The sequence below is a fragment of the Galeopterus variegatus genome, unplaced genomic scaffold (genome assembly GCF_000696425.1).
Source record: "Galeopterus variegatus unplaced genomic scaffold, G_variegatus-3.0.2 Scaffold6110, whole genome shotgun sequence".
In the NCBI taxonomy this organism is placed as follows: Eukaryota; Metazoa; Chordata; class Mammalia; order Dermoptera; family Cynocephalidae; genus Galeopterus; species Galeopterus variegatus.
Window position 1 is genome coordinate 46,864 of NW_007732221.1, and position 20,033 is coordinate 66,896.

General features: G+C 36.7%; 1 protein-coding gene across 1 annotated transcript in view; it reads left to right on the forward strand.

The window, feature by feature from the left end:
• The window catches only part of SMARCA5 (SWI/SNF related, matrix associated, actin dependent regulator of chromatin, subfamily a, member 5), a 49,373-nt gene extending 41,219 nt beyond the window's left edge, over positions 1 to 8,154 (forward strand). The window contains exons 21-24 of the mRNA XM_008590452.1: positions 206 to 324; positions 4,673 to 4,885; positions 6,936 to 7,043; positions 7,857 to 8,154. Coding sequence (XP_008588674.1) covers positions 206 to 324; positions 4,673 to 4,885; positions 6,936 to 7,043; positions 7,857 to 7,922 — 506 coding nt within the window. The 3' untranslated portion in view covers positions 7,923 to 8,154. The remainder of the gene's footprint in view (positions 1 to 205; positions 325 to 4,672; positions 4,886 to 6,935; positions 7,044 to 7,856) is intronic.
• The last annotated feature ends 11,879 nt before the right edge of the window (positions 8,155 to 20,033 follow it).

The window sequence follows — 20,033 nt, forward strand, 5'->3', positions numbered from 1 at the left end:
TTTTTTTTTTTTTTTTTTTTTTTTTTTTTTCGTGTAAGGAAACAAATTCTAAGTGACTTATTTTCTAGTATCAGATGTAGGATAAATAGAAACATTTCTTAATCCTTAGCAAGTAAAATAGATTACAGCATACATGCAAACAAATCAGTTATATTTATCCCCTTTCTCCACCTATCCCATCTGGGAACTTTTATTCTTTTTACAGCTGTGTTCTGGGAAAGATGCAATGAGCTCCAGGACATAGAGAAGATTATGGCTCAGATTGAAAGGGGAGAGGCAAGAATTCAAAGAAGAATAAGTATCAAAAAAGCACTTGACACAAAGGTACTTTGTATATTAATAAATATGGTGGTTAATAAAGTAATTCTGATCTGTGAATATGAGAGTTAAAGTAACTTTTTTTTCCCCTAAACATTTTCTGTTATTTTCTACTAGGCTAAACCAGCTATTTAAGCAGTGACATTGAACAACAAATTTTGCTTATGACTTTTTTTTTTAGTTAGCACTTAGTCTGTGTATTCCATTGTATGGACGATTAAAGTTATGGACTAATGTGCTTACATATGTAAGCCAAGCAGTAGCTATCAAATTGAAAGAATCCTAAATTTGTTTCTGTCTGTGTTTCTCCAGTTCAACCTTACCCTGTATCACTGCAGCACACATATGAGACATAGTGATAACACATATGTTGAATAAAAGACAAAGTTGTGAGGATATAAAGTAGCAATATGTAGGATGAACAGTTGAGAGATCTAATATACAGCATGTGGACTGTAGGTAATAAAATTGTGTTATATTTGGGATTCATGCTAAATAGGATTTTAGCTGCTCTTGCTCATAAACAAAAAAATGGGTAACTGTAAGAAATGATGGAATGTAAATTTGTTTCACTATAGTAACCTTTTTACTATCTGCATGTATCCCACAGCATCATATTGCATACTTCAAATACAAGTAAATTTATTCTTTTTAAATTTTTTTAAATTTTTGTTTATTTTTATTGGTTATGAATATTCATGGGGTACAAAGCAAATTGTTACCACTCATGCCTATGATGTGATGGCCAGATCCATACTGGCAACCTGCCCATTACCACAATTGTGATTATACCCTGTGTCCCCCACCCAGTTATCCTCCCCATTATTCCCGACCTCCCTCCATATCCCCCTTTCCCCACTCCACTTTGTGTCCCTAGGTATGTTCTCTCACTCTGCATGTTCAACGCACCACTGTGGTCTTTCTTTCCTTCCGTCTTTCTCTCTTAGCTCCCACTTATGAATGAGTGCATACAGTATTTATCCCTCTGTGCTTTGCTTATTTCACTCAACATGTTTCTCCAAGCTCATCCATGTTGTTGCAAATGGGAGAATTTCATTCTTTTTTATGGCAGAGTGGCATTCCACGGTGTAAATATATACTGCGTTTTCCTTATCTGGTCGTCCATTGATGGACATTTAGGTTGGTTCCATATCTTGGCTGTTGTGAACAGAGCTGTGATGAACATGGGAGTGCAGGTATCCCTTTGTTGTGATGATTTTCATTCCTTTGGGTATATACCCAGAAGTGGGATTGCTGGATCATATGGAAGATGTATCTGTAGTTGTTTGAGAAATTTCCATACTGTTTTCCATAGTGGTTGTACTAATTTACAGTCCCACCAACAGTGTAGGACTGTTACTTTCTCTCCACATCCTCGTCAGCATTTGTTATTCTCTGTCTACTTGATTATAGCCAGTCTAACTGAGGTGAGATGGTATCTCAATGTGGCTTTAATTCGCATCCCCTGATGATTAGTGATGTTGAGCACTTTTTCATGTACCTGTTCGCCATTTGTATGTCTTCCTTTGAAAAATGTCTATTCAGTTCCTTTGTCCATTTTTTAATTGGGTTGTTTGTTTTTGTACTGTGTAATTGCTTGAGTTTCTTGTATATTCTGGATATTAATCCCTTGTCGGATGCATAGTTAGCAAAAATTTTCTCCCATTCTGTAGGTTGTTGTTTCACTCTTGATTATTTCCTTTGCTGTGTAGAAGCTTTTTAGTTTGATATAGTCCCATTTGTTTATTTTTTCTTTTGTTGCTTGTGCTTTTGGGCTCATGTTCATAAAATCCATGACTAGACTGCATTCCTGAAATGTTTCACGTATGTTTTCCCTTAGTAATTTTACAGTTTCAGGTCTTATACTTAAGTCTTTAATCCATTTTGAGTTGATTTTAATATATGATGAGAGGTTCAAGTCTAGTTTCATTCTTTTGCATATGGATATACAATTTTCCCAGCACCATTTATTCAAGAGGCAGTCTTTTCCCCAATGTATGTTTTTGTTCCCTTTGTCAAAATATCAGATAGCTGTAAGCCTGAAGGGTGATTTCTGGATTCTCAATTCTGCTCCACTGATCCAAGTATGTATTTTTATGGAAGTACCGTGCTGTTCTGGTTATTATAGCTTTGTAGTGTAATTTGAAGTCAGGTAGTGTTATACCTCTGGCTCCCCCCCCTCCCCCCCAGGATTGTTTTGGCTATTCAGGGTCTTTTGTTCCACATGAAGGTTGAGATTGTTTTTTCCATTTCTGTGAAGAATGTCATTGGTATTTTGATGGGGATTGCGTCCTCCCCCCCAGGATTGTTTTGGCTATTCAGGGTCTTTTGTTCCACATGAATGTTGAGATTGTTTTTTCCATTTCTGTGAAGAATGTCATTGGTATTTTGATGGGGATTGCGTTGAATGTATAGATTGCTTTGGTTAGTATAGATGTTTTCACAATGTTAATTCTTCCAATCCAAGAGCATGGAATGTCTTTCCATCTTTTTGTGTCTTCTTTAATTTCTTTCAGGATTGGTTTGTAGTTCTCATTGTTGTAGAGATCTTTCATCTCCTTGGTTAAATTGATTCCTAGGTATTTTATTTTTGTTGTGACTGCTGTAAATGGGCTTACTTTCTTGATTTCTCTTTCTGTTAGCTCATTACTGGAGAATAAATGCAGCTGATTTGGGGGCATTTATTTTGTATCCTGCAGTGTTACTGACATTGTTAATCAGCTCTAGGAGTTTTTTTGATAGAGCCTTTAGGTTTTTCTGTATGTTGTATCAGGTCATCTGCAAATAGGGACAGTTTGACTTCATCTTTTACAGTCTGGATGCCCTTTATTTCTTTCTTTTGCCTGATTGCTCTGGCTAGTACCTCCAGTACTATGTTAAATAGAAGTGGTGAGAGTGGGCATCCTTGTCTTGTTCCTGTTCTTAAAGGAAAAGCCCTCAGTTTTTCCCCATTCAGAATGATACTGGCGGTGGGCTTGTCATAGATGGCTTTTATCGTGTTGAGATACTTTCCTTCTATATCTAATTTGTTGAGAGTCTTTATCATGAAGGGATGTTGAATTTTGTCAAATGCTTTTTCAGCATCTATTGAGATAATCATATGTTTTTTGTCCTTGAGTTTATTGATGTGTTGTATCACATTTATTGACTTTTGTATGTTGAACCATCCTTGCATCCCTGAGATGAATCCCACTTGATCATGGTGTATAAGTTTTTGGGTGTGTTGATGTATTGTGATTGCTAATATTTTGTTGAGGATTTTTGCCTCTATGTTCATCAAGGATATTGGTCTGTAATTTTCTTTTTTTGCTGTGTCATTATCTGGTTTCGTTATCAGAGTTATGTTGACCTCATAGAATGAGTTTGGGAGAATGGCTTCTGTTTTAATTTTTTGGAATAGTTTGAGGCAAATTGGTGTTAATTCCTCTTTAAAGGTTTGGTAGAACTCAGCTGTAAAACCATCTGGACCTGGGCTTTTCTTTGTTAGAAGATGGCTGATTACCACTTCAGTCTCATTGTTTGTTATTGGTCTCTTCAGGTTTTCTGTTTCTTCTTGGTTCAGTCTGGATAGTTTAATATGTGTCCAGAAACTTACGCATATCTTCCAAGTTATTTGTTGTCATACAGTTGTTTATAATGGTCTCTAATGATTCTTCTTATTTCTGTGGTATCAGTTGTAATGTTTCCCTTTTCATTTCTAATTTTTGTTATTTGGGTCTTTTCTTTTTTTTGTTAACCTAGCTAATGTTTTGTCTATTTTATCTTCTTGAAAAACTAACTTTTTGTTTTGTTGATCTTTTCTATCATTTTTTTGGGTCTCTATTTCATTTAGTTGTGCTCTGATCTTAATTATTTCTTTCTGTCTACTACCTTTAGGGTTGGATTGTTGTTGTTTTTCAAGTTCTTTCAGGCATAGTGTTAGGTCGTTTATTTGAAGTCTTTCCATTCTTTTGATGTAAGTGTTTATTGCAATAAATTTGCCTTTTTCAAAAAGCAAACAAAAAAATGAGGATTTATAATTAAAATTTTCTTCAATGAAAACCATTTAAATGTATTTTTTAGATATTGTCAACAGAATTTACTGCAGTATTAGACTGATACATCTGGTTCAAAGGCAATAGGATTAGCTCCTTTCTAAGTAGTTTCAGACAGTCTGAGTCTGTTTTTCTTTTTATAATAATAAAGACTGTAAAGGTCTTTCAGGACAAAGGTTATATAATGCAATTGAGGTGCTCTAGATAGAAAATTCTGATGTGAAATACAACATTTACAGCTAATTATATTAAAGCTGAGTTTAAAATACAGATTATATGGGATTTTGTATTTTATATAATTTAAAATCTGACTTTTATAGATTGGACGGTACAAAGCACCTTTTCATCAGCTGAGAATATCATATGGTACTAACAAAGGAAAAAACTATACTGAAGAAGAGGATCGTTTTCTGATTTGTATGCTTCACAAGCTTGGATTTGACAAGGAAAATGTTTATGATGAATTGAGACAGTGTATTCGCAACTCTCCTCAGTTCAGATTTGACTGGTTTCTTAAGTCCAGAACTGCAATGGTGAGTGCTAAGGCCATTTTTTAATGTGGCAAAGATTACAGAATAAGTATGTTCTTCAATATTCTTTAACTAAGGTAACTTCTTTAAATCTCTGAAGTAGAGTTTTTGTTACTGTGTTGTTAGTATCATAGGTTAAATCAGTTTCTTAGAAAACTATTTATATCCACAGTTAAATATCTAATATCATAGTTGACTTATAAAGCTTATTGGCCCCATCATTTAATATCATACATCTTTTAACATCTCTATGTGTGATAGGACTAGTTTTTTTTATATTTTAATCAGATTCTAAGTGGGAGGAAGTGTCACTATGGTTTTAACTTCTGAATGTGATGACTTTTTGGTTTTGCAAATGAACAAATTTCTATAAGGAAAAGTGCTCCTTGCATTCAGGCATCTGCACATCAGAATGCTGAATCTGGGTTATTTTAAAATAATTGCTTAATGTAGTAAAAGACTACTTTTGTTCTGATTTAATGCTAAGTTTTATTTTATTCCCAGTGTCTGGGTGTTTCTAACCAAGAATCTTCATTCCTTATAACCTAAAATTAGAATTCAGAAAAGTTTAGTTTTGATGGGTAGCTCCTTTACTTTTGCACTTTTAACTTCAACTTGTGTTCTGCAGTTTGATGATAATGCTAAAAAGGTTCTGTAGTTTAGGTTTGGGATATGCTGGGATAAGCAGAGTTTAAACATTTTTATAGTAGGATTTCTCAGTGTATTTAAAGTATATTGTCACTCTACAAGTCAGTGGATCGTGTGCATGTGCAGTGTTTTTATGTTTGACCACTGAAAATTTTTTTCACTAGATAAGGGGGGCTACTGTTTTGTGATACCCTAGTTTGTGAAATGTACTAAACTATCATGAAGCTATTTTGAAAATAAAAACATTGTATAGGTACGTAATTAGAGGAAAGACAGATTCAGTCACTCTAACTCCTATCTTAAGTCTTGTTACGCAGGACTAATTTATATAGTTAATGTGGAGTAATGATTTTGTAGTGATTGTAATAAGGTACAGTGTCACACTGATTTACCAGTATAATACCATGGTCTGAAAATGCATTACTTCCTAACATGTTTCATATTAAGGCGCACAAAAAATGAAAATATATTTAGTCCCTTGGTGATAACTAATTGAGGCCTTGTTCTTGCCCAGGAGCCAAGAGGATTCACACCTTAGCACATCTGTAACACATTCATGGTTTGTGTGCCACAGTGCACCTGTTAAGGGAAACAGAACTTTGATGTAGCATACTACCTTCTGTCTCTATTGCAAGTTTCTAAACCTTGTATGATGTATTGTATAAAGTAGTATTTTAAAATGGTTTTATTGTGGTTTTCTCTGTAGAATCACTCATGAGAAAAAATTTTTTTGCTCTTTAAGGAAGGGAGCTGTTAGTCAGCAGTCATGCAAATGGACTTCTGTTTCCTTCAGGTTATCTGTTACATCTACATTATACTTTAAATCCTCTCTAGAGGTTGTAAAGATTGCTAGAGAGGGATGAAGTAGATCTCATCATAGACTTCCATAGATATTTTTACAAAATTGGGAAAGGAGATTGGCATGTGGTACATCGACTACCATAATTCTAGTTATAATAACTTTGAAGGGAAAAATTATGCACCCTTCTTAAAGTTCTAGTTGATTTTGACCCTCAAATATGTGGACTTCTAATTTTTAAAAATTTTGAGTATAAGTGGCACAGAGTTCTCAGGCATAGACACTAAGTAGGAGTATTGCATATAATGTGAGATGTTCATTTTTGCTGTTTTAATTCTTAAGTGAAGGAAGGATTTATGAAGAATATACAACAGTATGGCTTTAGAGAATGACGTTAAAACATTATTTGCAAGTATCTTTTTGTCCTTATAGCATCAATTATGTATGAAAATCAGAGCCTTTTGCTTGTTTTTATTTTATGTATCGGGGTGTGTGCGTAGTCTTATATTACCCTATTAAAACCTACCTTTGTTTTAAAATTGAAATCATGAAATCTTGTATATAGAAAATACAAGTTTACCATGTAAATTTATGATTATAACTCAGGAGCTCCAGAGGAGGTGTAATACCTTAATTACCTTAATTGAAAGAGAAAACATGGAACTAGAAGAAAAGGAGAAGGCAGAGAAAAAGAAACGAGGACCAAAGCCTTCAGTAAGTGTTCATGAATATGTAAATATGCAAAACCATATAAATTTTATTCTTAACTTTTTTCTTTTTAAGTATTTGAACACTACTTGGCTATCATTGGTGTGTTAGTCCATCCTTCCCCTTAAATAATACAGTTTTGAGTCACTTAAAAGTATAAGTTAAACTTGATCTCGTATTGCATGGGGAAAATCTCATTATGATGGTAGTCCATAATATTAGGATTTGCGAAAATCTGTGAAGGTATGTTTCATGAATGCCGTGAGTGTACTCTTTTCATTGGGAGTACAAATTATAATTTTAAAATACCTGACGGAATATTAGGAAAACAGTGGCTTTACAATATTTACTGTTTGGTCCCAGTGATTGTTAGCAATGTGAAGGCAAACATTTTAAGGGAAAAAGGCCATCTTGTTATTTAATAATAATTCATTTGTAAAGTCATGGGTAAATGAATATCTGTGGATAATATCTGGTATTTATGTAACTTCCTTTTAAAAACTCACAAAATATTTCTCATTACTGCTTTCTTTTGTGAAGAGGGACTGTTGTACATTGGTTTGGTATATTAATTTATTACTGTTGATTGTGAGTAATTCTTATAATTTTATTATGAGCATTAAAATGTTTTTGTTGTGTAAGTAAAATAAGTAGATAAGATTATTTGGAAACTTGATGGTTTATTTTGAAAAATTTATATAATCCTGGAGAAAATCTCAATTTATTGTTACTATGGAGCAGTTATTACTGGAGTGCTATAATGTGTCTGCAAATATATTTCATCTTGTCATAGAGAGTAATCCTTCTGTTTTTTTGTAGACACAGAAACGTAAAATGGATGGAGCACCTGATGGTCGAGGAAGAAAAAAGAAGATGAAACTATGAATACGTATTTGTTTCATAATCACTAACTTTAAACCAGTAGTTCTTTAATTTACGGGTCTTCATAAGATGTACTGTACAATGCTCAATTGTTATGTCATTCAAAGACATCAGATTCATCTGTTTATTGAGCTAGAAACATAGTACGTAGTTTCACTTTTTTAAATGCAACAGCTGTGCTGGAAATTTTTTTATCATTAACACTTGAAGTAATAAAATAGGCTTCATTTATTAATAAATGTTTCATTTGATTTATTTTTCTATTATAGTTCCATTTGTGAAGATTGTGACTCTTTATCAGCTGTAATTTCTACACTTGTAAGGCTTAAAAACAAGCAAACAAGTAAAAAAAAAAAAAATGCAAATTTGTCCCTTCAATCTTCACTTAGTTGTATAATTGTTTTAATTCACTTTGCCTTTGCAGAAATTTGGGTATTTTCTATGTAGTGCTATTGAGTCTCACCTGGAATGATATGTAAATTGCATTCTCCTTGCTTATTATGTGGGTAGAATGGAAATAAAAAAGGGCAGGACACATTATAGTTAAATTCTATGCATATTTCTGTTATGCTTTCTGTTTCTATAGTTGGTTCTGAAGTGAATATGTCCTATTCTGTTGGAAGAATGGCCTTTTAGTTGTATAGCCAAAGACATTTAGTATTTTCTGGTTCCTTAAGTTGTTATTGTACTTAAAAGTATAAGTTAAACTTGATCTCGTATTGCATGGGGAAAATCTCATTATGATGGTAGTCCATAATATTAGGATTTGCGAAAATCTGTGAAGGTATGTTTCATGAATGCCGTGAGTGTACTCTTTTCATTGGGAGTACAAATTATAATTTTAAAATACCTGACGGAATATTAGGAAAACAGTGGCTTTACAATATTTACTGTTTGGTCCCAGTGATTGTTAGCAATGTGAAGGCAAACATTTTAAGGGAAAAAGGCCATCTTGTTATTTAATAATAATTCATTTGTAAAGTCATGGGTAAATGAATATCTGTGGATAATATCTGGTATTTATGTAACTTCCTTTTAAAAACTCACAAAATATTTCTCATTACTGCTTTCTTTTGTGAAGAGGGACTGTTGTACATTGGTTTGGTATATTAATTTATTACTGTTGATTGTGAGTAATTCTTATAATTTTATGTGGTCTTTTCTTCCCATTTCTTTAATTTTTTTCTCGTTTGATTTTTGTTCACTTTTTTCCCTTAGAACATATCTTTCTCTTTATTTAGATTTCTTCTCAGATTTCTGTTAGTTGTTTTCATCTACCCATATGTAATTGAGGATTTTTTAAAACATTCTGATTTCTATAGTATTGCTGTACTAGTACTGCTTTATTTTCTGAAATGTAAGATCGCCACTGTTAATTTCAAGCCCAAAGCTGTTTTTAGCACATTGTAGAGTAATTTGAATTTATTGCGTGCTCCCCCAAAATTGACTTCTATAGTACCTTGGATTTTTAAATCAGAGTTAAAGGTCTAATGTATGCAAAATTTGAGGAATGGTTACCTTTTTTTATGAAAAGAAGGATACTTTTTAAGAGTTGTGGCCTCATTTTGGAAGAAATAATTGGAAAAATATGAGGCTGAAGAAAACTTCATGGAGATCACAAAAGTGATGTTTTCAAGAGGAAGAGAAATCTGGAGGAGGTATGCCAATGTAAATGCAGAATGAATCAAATGTAGTGCCAGCCCTTGAGAGCTTGGGTACTCAAAAGAAATGTAAACGGAAACTCACTTGAAAAGAGCAAGACAGATATCATCCAACTTTAGCATTGCAGTGGGTCAATTAGGATATCGCTATTCCATGTTTATCTAGAAAAAAGTAAAGCCAAGTTTTTATTTATACTACTGATTAAGGGAAGGAAAAACTTAAGCGTAAAGTAACCATCTGTTTTAAGTGAGGAGTCGATGGTGAAGATAGACTCAAAATTGGAATCCATGTGAAGAAGAAAATGCCCTAATTATTCCCTAAACTTGGTAGAATGGTGCCTGAAGCCAGCCTAGAAGAGTGGGGTGTTTATGTAAGTGACCAGGGTCACAGCAATCTGTTACTCAGAATATTTCATTTACTGAGTAAGGTTCTATACATTATTTCTGTTGGGAAGAGATCATTAAATAAAATTGGAATCATTTTCAACTTTAGTATTATTTTAAAAGTTAATGTTAAACCCTGGGAGGAGAAAAGAAAGATAATGGAAAATTTTCTAATACAAACATTTTCTTTTTGCAATTAGGGCATTTTAAATTCATATAGTAGACTTAAAGTGTGCTTAATTTTATAGTAGTGCTTACATATGCTCATTATAATGTGTTAAAATTTTAATTTAGGAAATCTGAACTAAACGGTCCTAATTTAACATAGTTGCATTTATGGACTTCTAAATATTGGTCTTCCTTGTAGGAGACTCAAAGTGCCTAAGTGTGACATGATATAGATAGCAAAAAGTAATAAACTGATCAATATAAATGTTTGACAGTTTTACAATTAAACTACCAATTTGTTGGTATGTTTCAAGTAACTATTTTCTCACATAGAATCCTGCCTTTTTTATTTTTTTGACATCATCTTAAGTTTATTATTCAGAAAAAAAATTGGTGTTTTTAAAAAAAATTTATCAAGTCAAAAATGATTATACATATTTTTGGGGTTCAACATTGAGATATGCTGATCAAATCAATATTACTAGCATATATATTGTTACAAATCGTAGTTATTCTTTATGCCCCTTGTCGAATCTCTCCCTATCCTCCTGTCCCTCCCCCCTCTTCTAATTACCCTACATTTCTTCTCTCCTGAAAGAATAGTGGTTACTCTGTTGATTTGTTGCCTACATGATCTGTCCAATGCTGAGAGGTGTGATCAGGTCACTCAGTATTATCATACAGCAGATGCTTCTTCTGTCACTCTGAAATGGGCTTTGTGGAGAGAGACATCCTCTTCTTTATCTCTGCTGGTGACTCTCCTTGTGTCAGTGCACTCCAGCCATGGTTATTGTGCTGGCTATGATGGGGCACCCCCTGGTGCTGGTGGTGTGCCTGGTTGTGGAGTGTGTCCAGTCTCCGGCTCCATGCCTCGGGTCACTGGGTGGACCCTGAGGTGCTGGTGCAGTGTGCCTGGTTGTGGGCAAAGGGTCCAGTCCCCAGCTTTATGCCTTGGGTCACCAGGCAGGCCACAAGGTGCTGGCGTGGTGTGCTTGGTTGTGGGAGGGGGTCCGGTTCCCTTCTCCATGCCTTGGGTCCCTGGGTGGACCCCAAGGTGCTGGTGCAGTGTGCATGGGAGTGGGGTGCTGTCCTTGGCTCCAAGCCTCTGGTTCCCAGGCAGGCCCCAAAGCTCTGGTGGTGTGCCGGGGCCAGAACTAATTTCTTGTCCTTTGCTTACTTCTAAAACAGGGGGACTTCCTGTGGGAACCAGTACTTGAGCTGTATGGTTGAGCTAAATTGCTGCTTTGCTGCTGTTTCCCTAGGGAAGGCTTTTTGTGCAGCTCAGGGTTTAATGGTTGACCTTATAGGTACTTCCTGCTCTCCAGAGACCTGGTGCATCTGGGTTGTGTAGAAACTCTGATCTGGGCCTGAATTTTTTCATCAAACTGCACGCCATGCAATTCTGCATTCCTTACCAGTCTCTGAGTGGTTCTGCGCTGATTAGGTGGCGGTTCGGCTGTCTTTGCTGTGTACCGATGTTCTCCTGGTGGGCCTGTCTCCACCACCACCCATGCTCCAGACACTTGCCGTGGGACGGGCCCTCCGCAGGTCCCTTGCAATGACTCACTGGCCTCTGAATGGCTCCCCTTTTTCAGTTATTCTGGCTCCTCCCTCCTGTGTGGTTCCACGGGAACCCTGTTAATGGTCTTGCTGTCTTGGGGGCCTCCAAGGCCCCCTTCCTCCCTGCTGCATCCAAGTAACTCCATCTGAAGGGCACAGCTGCAGCTTCTGCCGGCTCCTGCTCTATGAGCTCCAGCCTTAAAGCGGTCACAGCCTGAAAGCCTCAGAACAGTTTTTTCTTTCTCTCGTCATTTCTCTTGTCTTCATGAACTCTGTAGGTCTCTCCTCCTCTTCCCCTGAGCTCCAGTGGCCCCAGCTTGGCTGTTATTACATTTTCATAGTTGTAAATTGGTTGATTTGAGAGTGACGCTGGAAACCATCTATTCTGCCATCTTGAGCGGAACTCCTAGAATCCTGCTTTATAGTATCATTTGACTTTATGCTTATATAGTATTTAAAAAATAGTAAATGCAGCGCTGGCCTGTGGCTCACTTGGGAGAGTGTAGTGCTGATAACACCAAGGCCATGAGTTTGGATCCCTATATAGGGATGGCTGGTTAGCTCACTTGGGAGAGCGTGGTGCTGACAACACCAAGTCAAGGGTTAAGATCCCCTTACTGGTCATCTTTTTAAAAAAACATTTATATATTGATGGAGTTTGGATGTGTTGTCCCCTCCAAAACTCATGTGGACATTTGATCTCCAATGTGGCAGTTTTGGAAACTGGTTGAATCATGGGGGCGGATTGAGTCATGGGGAAAGGGGGATTAATGAGTGAGTTCTCGCTTGATTAGTTCCCATGAGAGCTCGTTGCTTAAAAAGACCCTGGCACCTTCTCTCTCTCTCTTGCTTCCTCTCGCCATGTGATCTTCTTGTACCCGCTGGCTGCCTGCCACTTTCCACCATGAGGAGAAGCAGTCTGAGGCCCATGCTAGATGCAGCTGTGCCAGAATCGTAAGCAAAATAAACCTCTTTTCCTTATGAGTTACTCAGTCTCAGGTATTCTGTTATAGCAACACAAAACGGACTAAAACATATATTAAATGTCAATTTTTTTTCTTTTCAATATCTGCATGTCCTTACAGTAGTAAATAAGTTCGGGTGTAATAATATTTTAAGGAACATTTATGATTCCTATTTCTAAGAAGCCTACAGCCCTTAATACTTGACACCATTTCCTATTTAGTTTAATTCAATGGGTGGACTCAAGTTGTAGGAGTTGAAAAAGTATGAAGGGGTTGAATCAAGTGCAAAATATTGCACTTGCTATAGGCATGGAACACAGTTCTTTGCTATGACCATTTTAGTAGCTGTAAAAATGTGTAACTTCTGTTTCATTGTATTCAGACCTAAAATTATATATACTGCCTGGGCCCTACACTCAGATTTGTGCAGCCAGGGTTTGGAATCACTACCTAAGATTAGGTGGTCAGTCACTGATCACTGGTGAAACTTAGTAGCGGAGCAGTTGAGTAGCATTCTACTGACCTCAGCATGTATACTTCTCTCTCTGCTGCAACCATCACCTTTTCTGCTTATGACCCAGACATCTCTCAGCACTGCAAGTTTCACTTGAAAAAAGTGTCACCTAGAGTCTGAAGTACAGCCAGTCCTCCAAATCCATAGGTTCCACATAGGTGGATACAACTGACCACAGATTGAAAATATCCCATCCCCCCCCCAAAAAAAAACCACAATTAAAAATACAAGTAAAAACAATACAACATAACAACTATTTATGTAGCCTTTGCATTGTATTAGGTATTAGAAGTAATCTAGAGATAATTTAAAGTATATGGGAGGAGGTGTGTAGGTTATATGCAAATACTGTCATTTTATATAAGGGACTTTTGAGCATCCTCAGATTTTGGTATATGAGGGAGGTCCTGGAACCAATTCCCCTTAGATACTGAGGGACTGTATGTTGAAAATTAAGATCACAGTAATCCTCTCTGGGCCTATAGTGATATACTCTAAAACTATGGCAAGGTTGTTAGAAATGCGGAATCTCATGTTTCATGCCAGACCTGCTGAATTAGAATCAGTATTATAATAAGGTCATCAAAGGTGATTCATATGCACAGTAAAATTTGAAAAACTCTGCTTTAAAACATTTTTCTGAAGCAAAGTAAAATGAAACTGTAACAGGTATATGACAGATATTGTTAGATTAACATGACATCATCAAAGTAATGTGGATTTTCTTTTCTAATCTAGGTGAGGAAAATCGTTCAACAGTATTTCAGAGGACATGCTTTAATCTTGAATTTTGGATATGCAGTTAATTTTAGCAGGGGTTTCTCTGGTGAGTTTTTATGTACTAGAACTCAAGTCACAGTATCCCAATTATATTAGAGCATTGTTTCTCCACTGTGTGGTCCGAGGACCAGCAGCAATGGCAGCACTTGGGAGCTTGTTAAAAATAGATTTTCAGATCACACTTCAGCCTACTGAATCAGAATCTGTAGGTGAGGCCCAGCAATTTGTGTCATAACAAGTTCTCCAAGTGATTCTTCAGACATACTGAAGTTTGAGATGCACTGAGTTAAAACATCTCAATATATCTGTTGACTATTGTTTTCCTTTCCTTTAAATGAAATAAATGTTACAGAACTTTTGATTGTAAATTGTTTTTTCCTACTCAAATTTATAAATCTAATTAACGTATCAGCCTGTAAAAGGAAAAATAAAATCCACGTTGCTCAATTTTTTAGCTTAAGTCTCTGGCTGAGCTTTATCCTACAGATAATAACATAAGGTGTTTGGTATTAATCTTTGAACTCTAGTATTATTATAAAAAAGTGAATGGCTTCTCCTGAACTGAAGCATAAATTTTGATTTCAAGAATTAGGTCTTTGAACTCTAGTATTATAAAAAAGTGAATGGCTTCTCCTGAACTGAAGCATAAATTTTGATTTCAAGAATTAGCATTTAATTGGTTTTATGAAACTGAGCTCAGCATATCTCATTGACCAGCCATGTTGTCCACTGGTAACAGTAATATTCCCTGGTCATCATTAACCTCTTCCTCCCCTAAGATAGTATACTACTGACCTGAGTGGAGAGTTAACAAATGAGCAAGAATTACATAACCAGTATTTTGAACCTGTAGAGTAGGGAGGATAAGTCAGTCAACTAGCCATATTCCTTATTTTCTGGATTATATTTGGGAACACACCCATCTGCTCCTGTACATAGCAACACTTCAATTGCAAGGGAAAGGGTCACCTAAAATTTGAACTAGGTCCACTGTTCCACGACCATAGATCACTGAACCTGAAAGAAAATATATAAGCTTGATGTCATATTGACAGTAGGGGAAAAGTCAGATCAGATGAGAGTTGTGTGCTCAAGGGAGCTCATGAGTTTGGCATCTGTTTTCTTTTTATGGATGGATTGCAGGTATCTCAGAAAGAAAAAATCTGAAGGTCTAAAGGTTATATTTTCTAGATTTTTGTCAAAAGCAGTCAATACATCAGATGTGAAAGGGTTTTCCTAGAATTTCCTGATAAAATTGTGTGATACTGTACAGGAGTTACTGAGACAGGTGATGGCATTGTTCTCCAAGGTTTTAGTTTTTAATCTTTTATCTTGAGTAGATGAGGGACTTTTAAAGTCTTATTACCAAAAGTGATATTCTTGTGTGTAAGGTAATATTGACTTGTTTTCTTTTACCAGTAGATAGATAAAATCTACATAGTCTCATGATCAATGGTGGTGCACTTATGGATGCTGCTTCTATGGTAATTTATTTTTATTGACACATAATCGTACATATCTTGTGGGGTGCAGCATCGAATATCAATACCTGTGTGTAACATGTGGTGCTCAAATCAGGATAATTAGTATATTCAACATTACACAATGTGATTATTTTTTTGTGGCCCTTTACCAATATTTTGCTAACTCCCCTCCCACTACCCCTTTCCCACCCCTGGTGGCCTCAGTTCTGTTCTCTCCTTTTGAAAGTTTAACAAATTATTGTGATTGCTGTATTTCTTGTTGTTGGCTGGCTGGTACAGAAATCCGAATCCTTGGCCTTGGTGTTATTGGGCCACTCTAACCAATTGAGCTAACCGGCTAGCCTGTTGTATCTTTTTTTCTTTCTTTCTTCTTTTAGCTCCCACTTATGAGTGAAGACATAAGTGGTATTTCTCTTTCTGTGCTTGGCTTATTTCTCTTAACATAATTTTGTCTGAGTTCATCCATGTTGTTGCAAATGGCAGAATTTCATTTTTTGGGGGGGGGGGAGAGTAGTATCACTGAGTGTATATATACCACATTAGTCATCCGTTGATGGACATTTAGGTTGGTTTCAACTCTTAGCTATTGTAAATAGAGCAGTGATAAACATGGGAGTACAGGTATCCCTTTGACATGATGATTTCCATTCCTTTGGGTATATACCCAGTAGGGGGATTGCTGGATCATATGGAGGTTCTATCTGTAGTTGTCTGAAGAACTTCCATACTGTTTTCTCAATGGTATTTTAGATCATGAATAATATTGGGTTTCATCTCTCATGCCAATTCTGATGACTCTTGGAGTACAGCCTTGGAAGACTTGGAGGTTTGGGGCATTCAGCAGGAAAAGGGGGACATAATTGATTAACAAGTTCATCTCAACTTTGGAAAGAGAATGGTGTTACAAGGGCCATTTATTTGTCAATCCTGGGCAAGAGACTGTGAACTGAAATGTGTACTGACTGTGAACAAAATTCTAAATAGTACCTTAGATATAGAAGAGCCCTTACCCAAGGGCCGGCCTGTGGCTCACTCGGTAGAGTGCGGTGCTGATAACACCAAGGCCACGGGTTCGGATCCTATATAGGGATGGCCGGTTTGCTCACTGGCTGAGCGTGGTGCTGACAACACCAAGCCAAGGGTTGAGATCCCCTTACCGGTCATCTTTTAAAAAAAAAAAAAAAAGAAGAGCCCTTACCTAGAGAAGATTACATTAATTCCTTCCTCAAAGCCCAGAAACCCATCAGATATCCAAACCTCCTTTTTGGAGAAGAGGGACATCTGGGTATTGAGATTGAATTTGGCTGCAGCTGGGTCACTGACCTAATAGGTAGGAGATGAAAGAGACAGGTATGTAATGGAAACCACAGAATTCAAAATAGATTTATGATTTATATATCTAAGATGAATTAGTAAGCAATATAGATACTTTATTCTCTTACACAAAACTATACGATCTAAGTTGCCAAGCAACACTGTGAAAGTAGTTTAAAGATATGAGTAATATTATCTTGTTAAATGTTCTGGGAATTCCTAGTATAAGTTATAAAGAATAAATATATATTACCATGGAGAGTATAACTTCCTGAAGAATAAGACCTTCCACAAAATGTGACTGCTAATATTCCCACACTGATCCAGGATTTGCTGAGTATGTAATAAGTCCAAAGTACTTTTCTAGTCATTGTGACAATAGTAAGGAAGACTGTGTAAATGTTTGGTATAGTATTTTGGAAAGCAGTGTGGATATGAACTTCTAATATACATGTATAAAAAGCTGGGCATTGGGAACAAGTGAGCAAGACCGACACAGTTCTCTCCTTCACGAGTTTATGTTAATCTTGGGGAGACAAATGATTAATGTGTAAGCATTTCCTAGCCTCAGTTCTAGATGTTTTAAACCAGATAATTATTTGTTGTGGGGGCTTGTCCTGTGCACTGTGTTTAGCAGTGTCCCCGGCCTCTACCCACTAGATGCCAGTAACATTCCCCTCATTGTGACAACCAAAACTGTCTCCAGACATTGCCAGATATTCTCTGGGGGGAAATCATCCCTGATTGGGAACCACTGATATATAACAATTTCATTTAGTGGTAAATACTATGAAGAGAAATAAATCAGGGTTTAAAGGACTAAAGAATAATGAGAGATAGGCAAGGGCTACTTTTGGCAATATATTTTCTGAGGAGGTTGCATTTAAGCGGACACCTGAATTGAACCGAGGGAATGAGCTTACTGTAAATAGCTCTGTAAAGATTTCAGTCAAAGAAAATAGCAAGTGCAAAGACAGTAAGGTCAGGAGGCTGGAAATATCCAGGAACAGCAAGGTAGACCTTTGTGGCTAAAAAGGAGTGAGCTAAGTGGAGAATGAGTTGAGGCTGCAGATTCAGGGGACAGATAGTGTAGGATCTGGAGGCCATGGTAGGAGTTTGAGTTTTTATTCTGAGTGATGTGAAAAATAATCGGAGGATTTTGAGAAAAATAGTAACATGAATTATCTGTGGTTGCTCAAACCAAGTACTCTTACGTAATTTTCAAAATTAAATTATTCCAAAATAAGTAGAAGAAACTTGCTATAAGTTAGTATTCCAGGGCTGGCCCCTGGCTCACTCAGGAGAGTGCGGTGCTGATAACACCAAGGCCACGGGTTTGGATCCTATATAGGGATGGCCGGTTGGCTCACTGGCTGAGTGTGGTGCTGACAACACCAAGCCAAGGGTTGAGATCCCCTTACCGGTCATCTTTAAAAAAAAAAAAAAAAAAAAGTCAGTATTCCTATTTTTCTTAAAAACATGACTTTATCATTGCCAGTATTTACATGTTTTCAAATCACTAAGATTACTGCAAAGTCATAAATATTAAAATGCTGATTATGCACTCTTTATGTGTTGCTTAATTCTTCTTTTTTTCTTTTTTTTTTTTGTCTTTTTCCGTGTCCGGCAACGGATCGCAACCCTCAGTGTCGCCCCCGGACCGGACCGGGACCGGCAACGGGATCGCAACCCTCGGCGTTGCCCCCGCGCCTCGCTCAGCCAGCGAGTGGGAACCGGTCTGCATGTGGGATCCGAACCCTCGGCGGGAGCGCCTCCGCGCTTCCCAAGCAGCGCACTAGCGCAGTGCACCACCGGGCCGGCCCTATGTGTTGCTTAATTCTACATCTGACAAAATAAAGTGCTGGCAGCTATTATAAAGTATAAAATATTTTGGAAGCCATTTGACCTATTCAAACTGAATTTGTCCTATATTATTAAAAAGTAACTCAAACTCACAAAATAACACTATATTTTAAGTCCTTCATAAAGTTGAGAGAAGCAACTCCAAGGCATAGAGTACTTTGAATATTAATATAGGCCAATCTTTTGAACTGATGTGCATTTAATTATATAAGCTATGTTTGGCTCACATACATTTCTGAGTCCCTACTTTTAAAAGCATTATAAAATACCACTGTGGTTTTCCATAAAAATAATGAGTAAAAAAAGAAATTTCAGGGCCGGCCTGTGGCTCACTTGGGAGAGTGCGGTGCTGATAACACCGAGGCCACGGGTTCAGATCCCATATAGGGATGGCTGGTTTTCTCACTGGGTGAGCGTGGTGCTGACAACACCAAGTCAAGGGTTAAGATCCCCTTACCGGTCATCTTTTAAAAACAAAAAAAGAAATTTCATTTCTTGTTCTACTCCTTTTTAAGCCTAAAAAAACCACTTTGCAATGGTGTGCTACCATTTAAACCAATTGTTTTGGGGTAGAACGTGTGTGGGCTTAGACACTGCTAAAAAAATGTAAGGATGAAATTTCATTTCTTGTTCTACTCCTTTTTAAGCCTAAAAAAACCACTTTGCAATGGTGTGCTACCATTGAAACCAATTGTTTTGGGGTAGAACGTGTGTGGGCTTAGACACTGCTAAAAAAATGTAAGGATTAAAGAGGGTGATTTAAACAAGCAAAGTGAATTAAAGACCTAGTTTGGATAAATCCAAACTAATAGAATGCAAGAAGACATGGATTAACAGAGTAGAAACGTTGAGGTACGTAGCTATTAAAAAAATATAACCTTACCTGTTGGAACCTGATGTCAAGGTCAAAGGTGATGGGATCCCTCTGGTGACAGATAATGGATAAAACATATTCTTGGTATGGAGCAGTGCTACACGAAATTAATTTCACTGTATGTCCCAAAATAGTCTCTGATCTGTTAGGGTTTTTATTGGAATGATTAAACAGGATTTTGCAGTATTAACAGTGGTTATTAGAAAAGATTATGCTACAAGAACGACAACTGAAGTGAGAAAAAAAAAGTGAAATGATGTGATTCTAAATAGAAAAATTAAGTGGAATAGTTTATTCATAGCATTGTTTCAGAGGAGGGCTGTCACCTTACCTTAGATGCCCAAGTAAAGACTGGCAATATGAGTCTTCATTCTTTGTTAGCACTGGGGATCCCTTGTGTCCTGAGAGGTCCCCCAGTTCTGATGATAGATTTTATCTGGGGGTAATGAGGCTATGCGAGGACTGAAGATTTAGGTGGTTGCCTTTAATTAATTCTATAGCATCCAGGGTGTGTGGGTCTTATCTCTAGGACACCAATATTTAATAT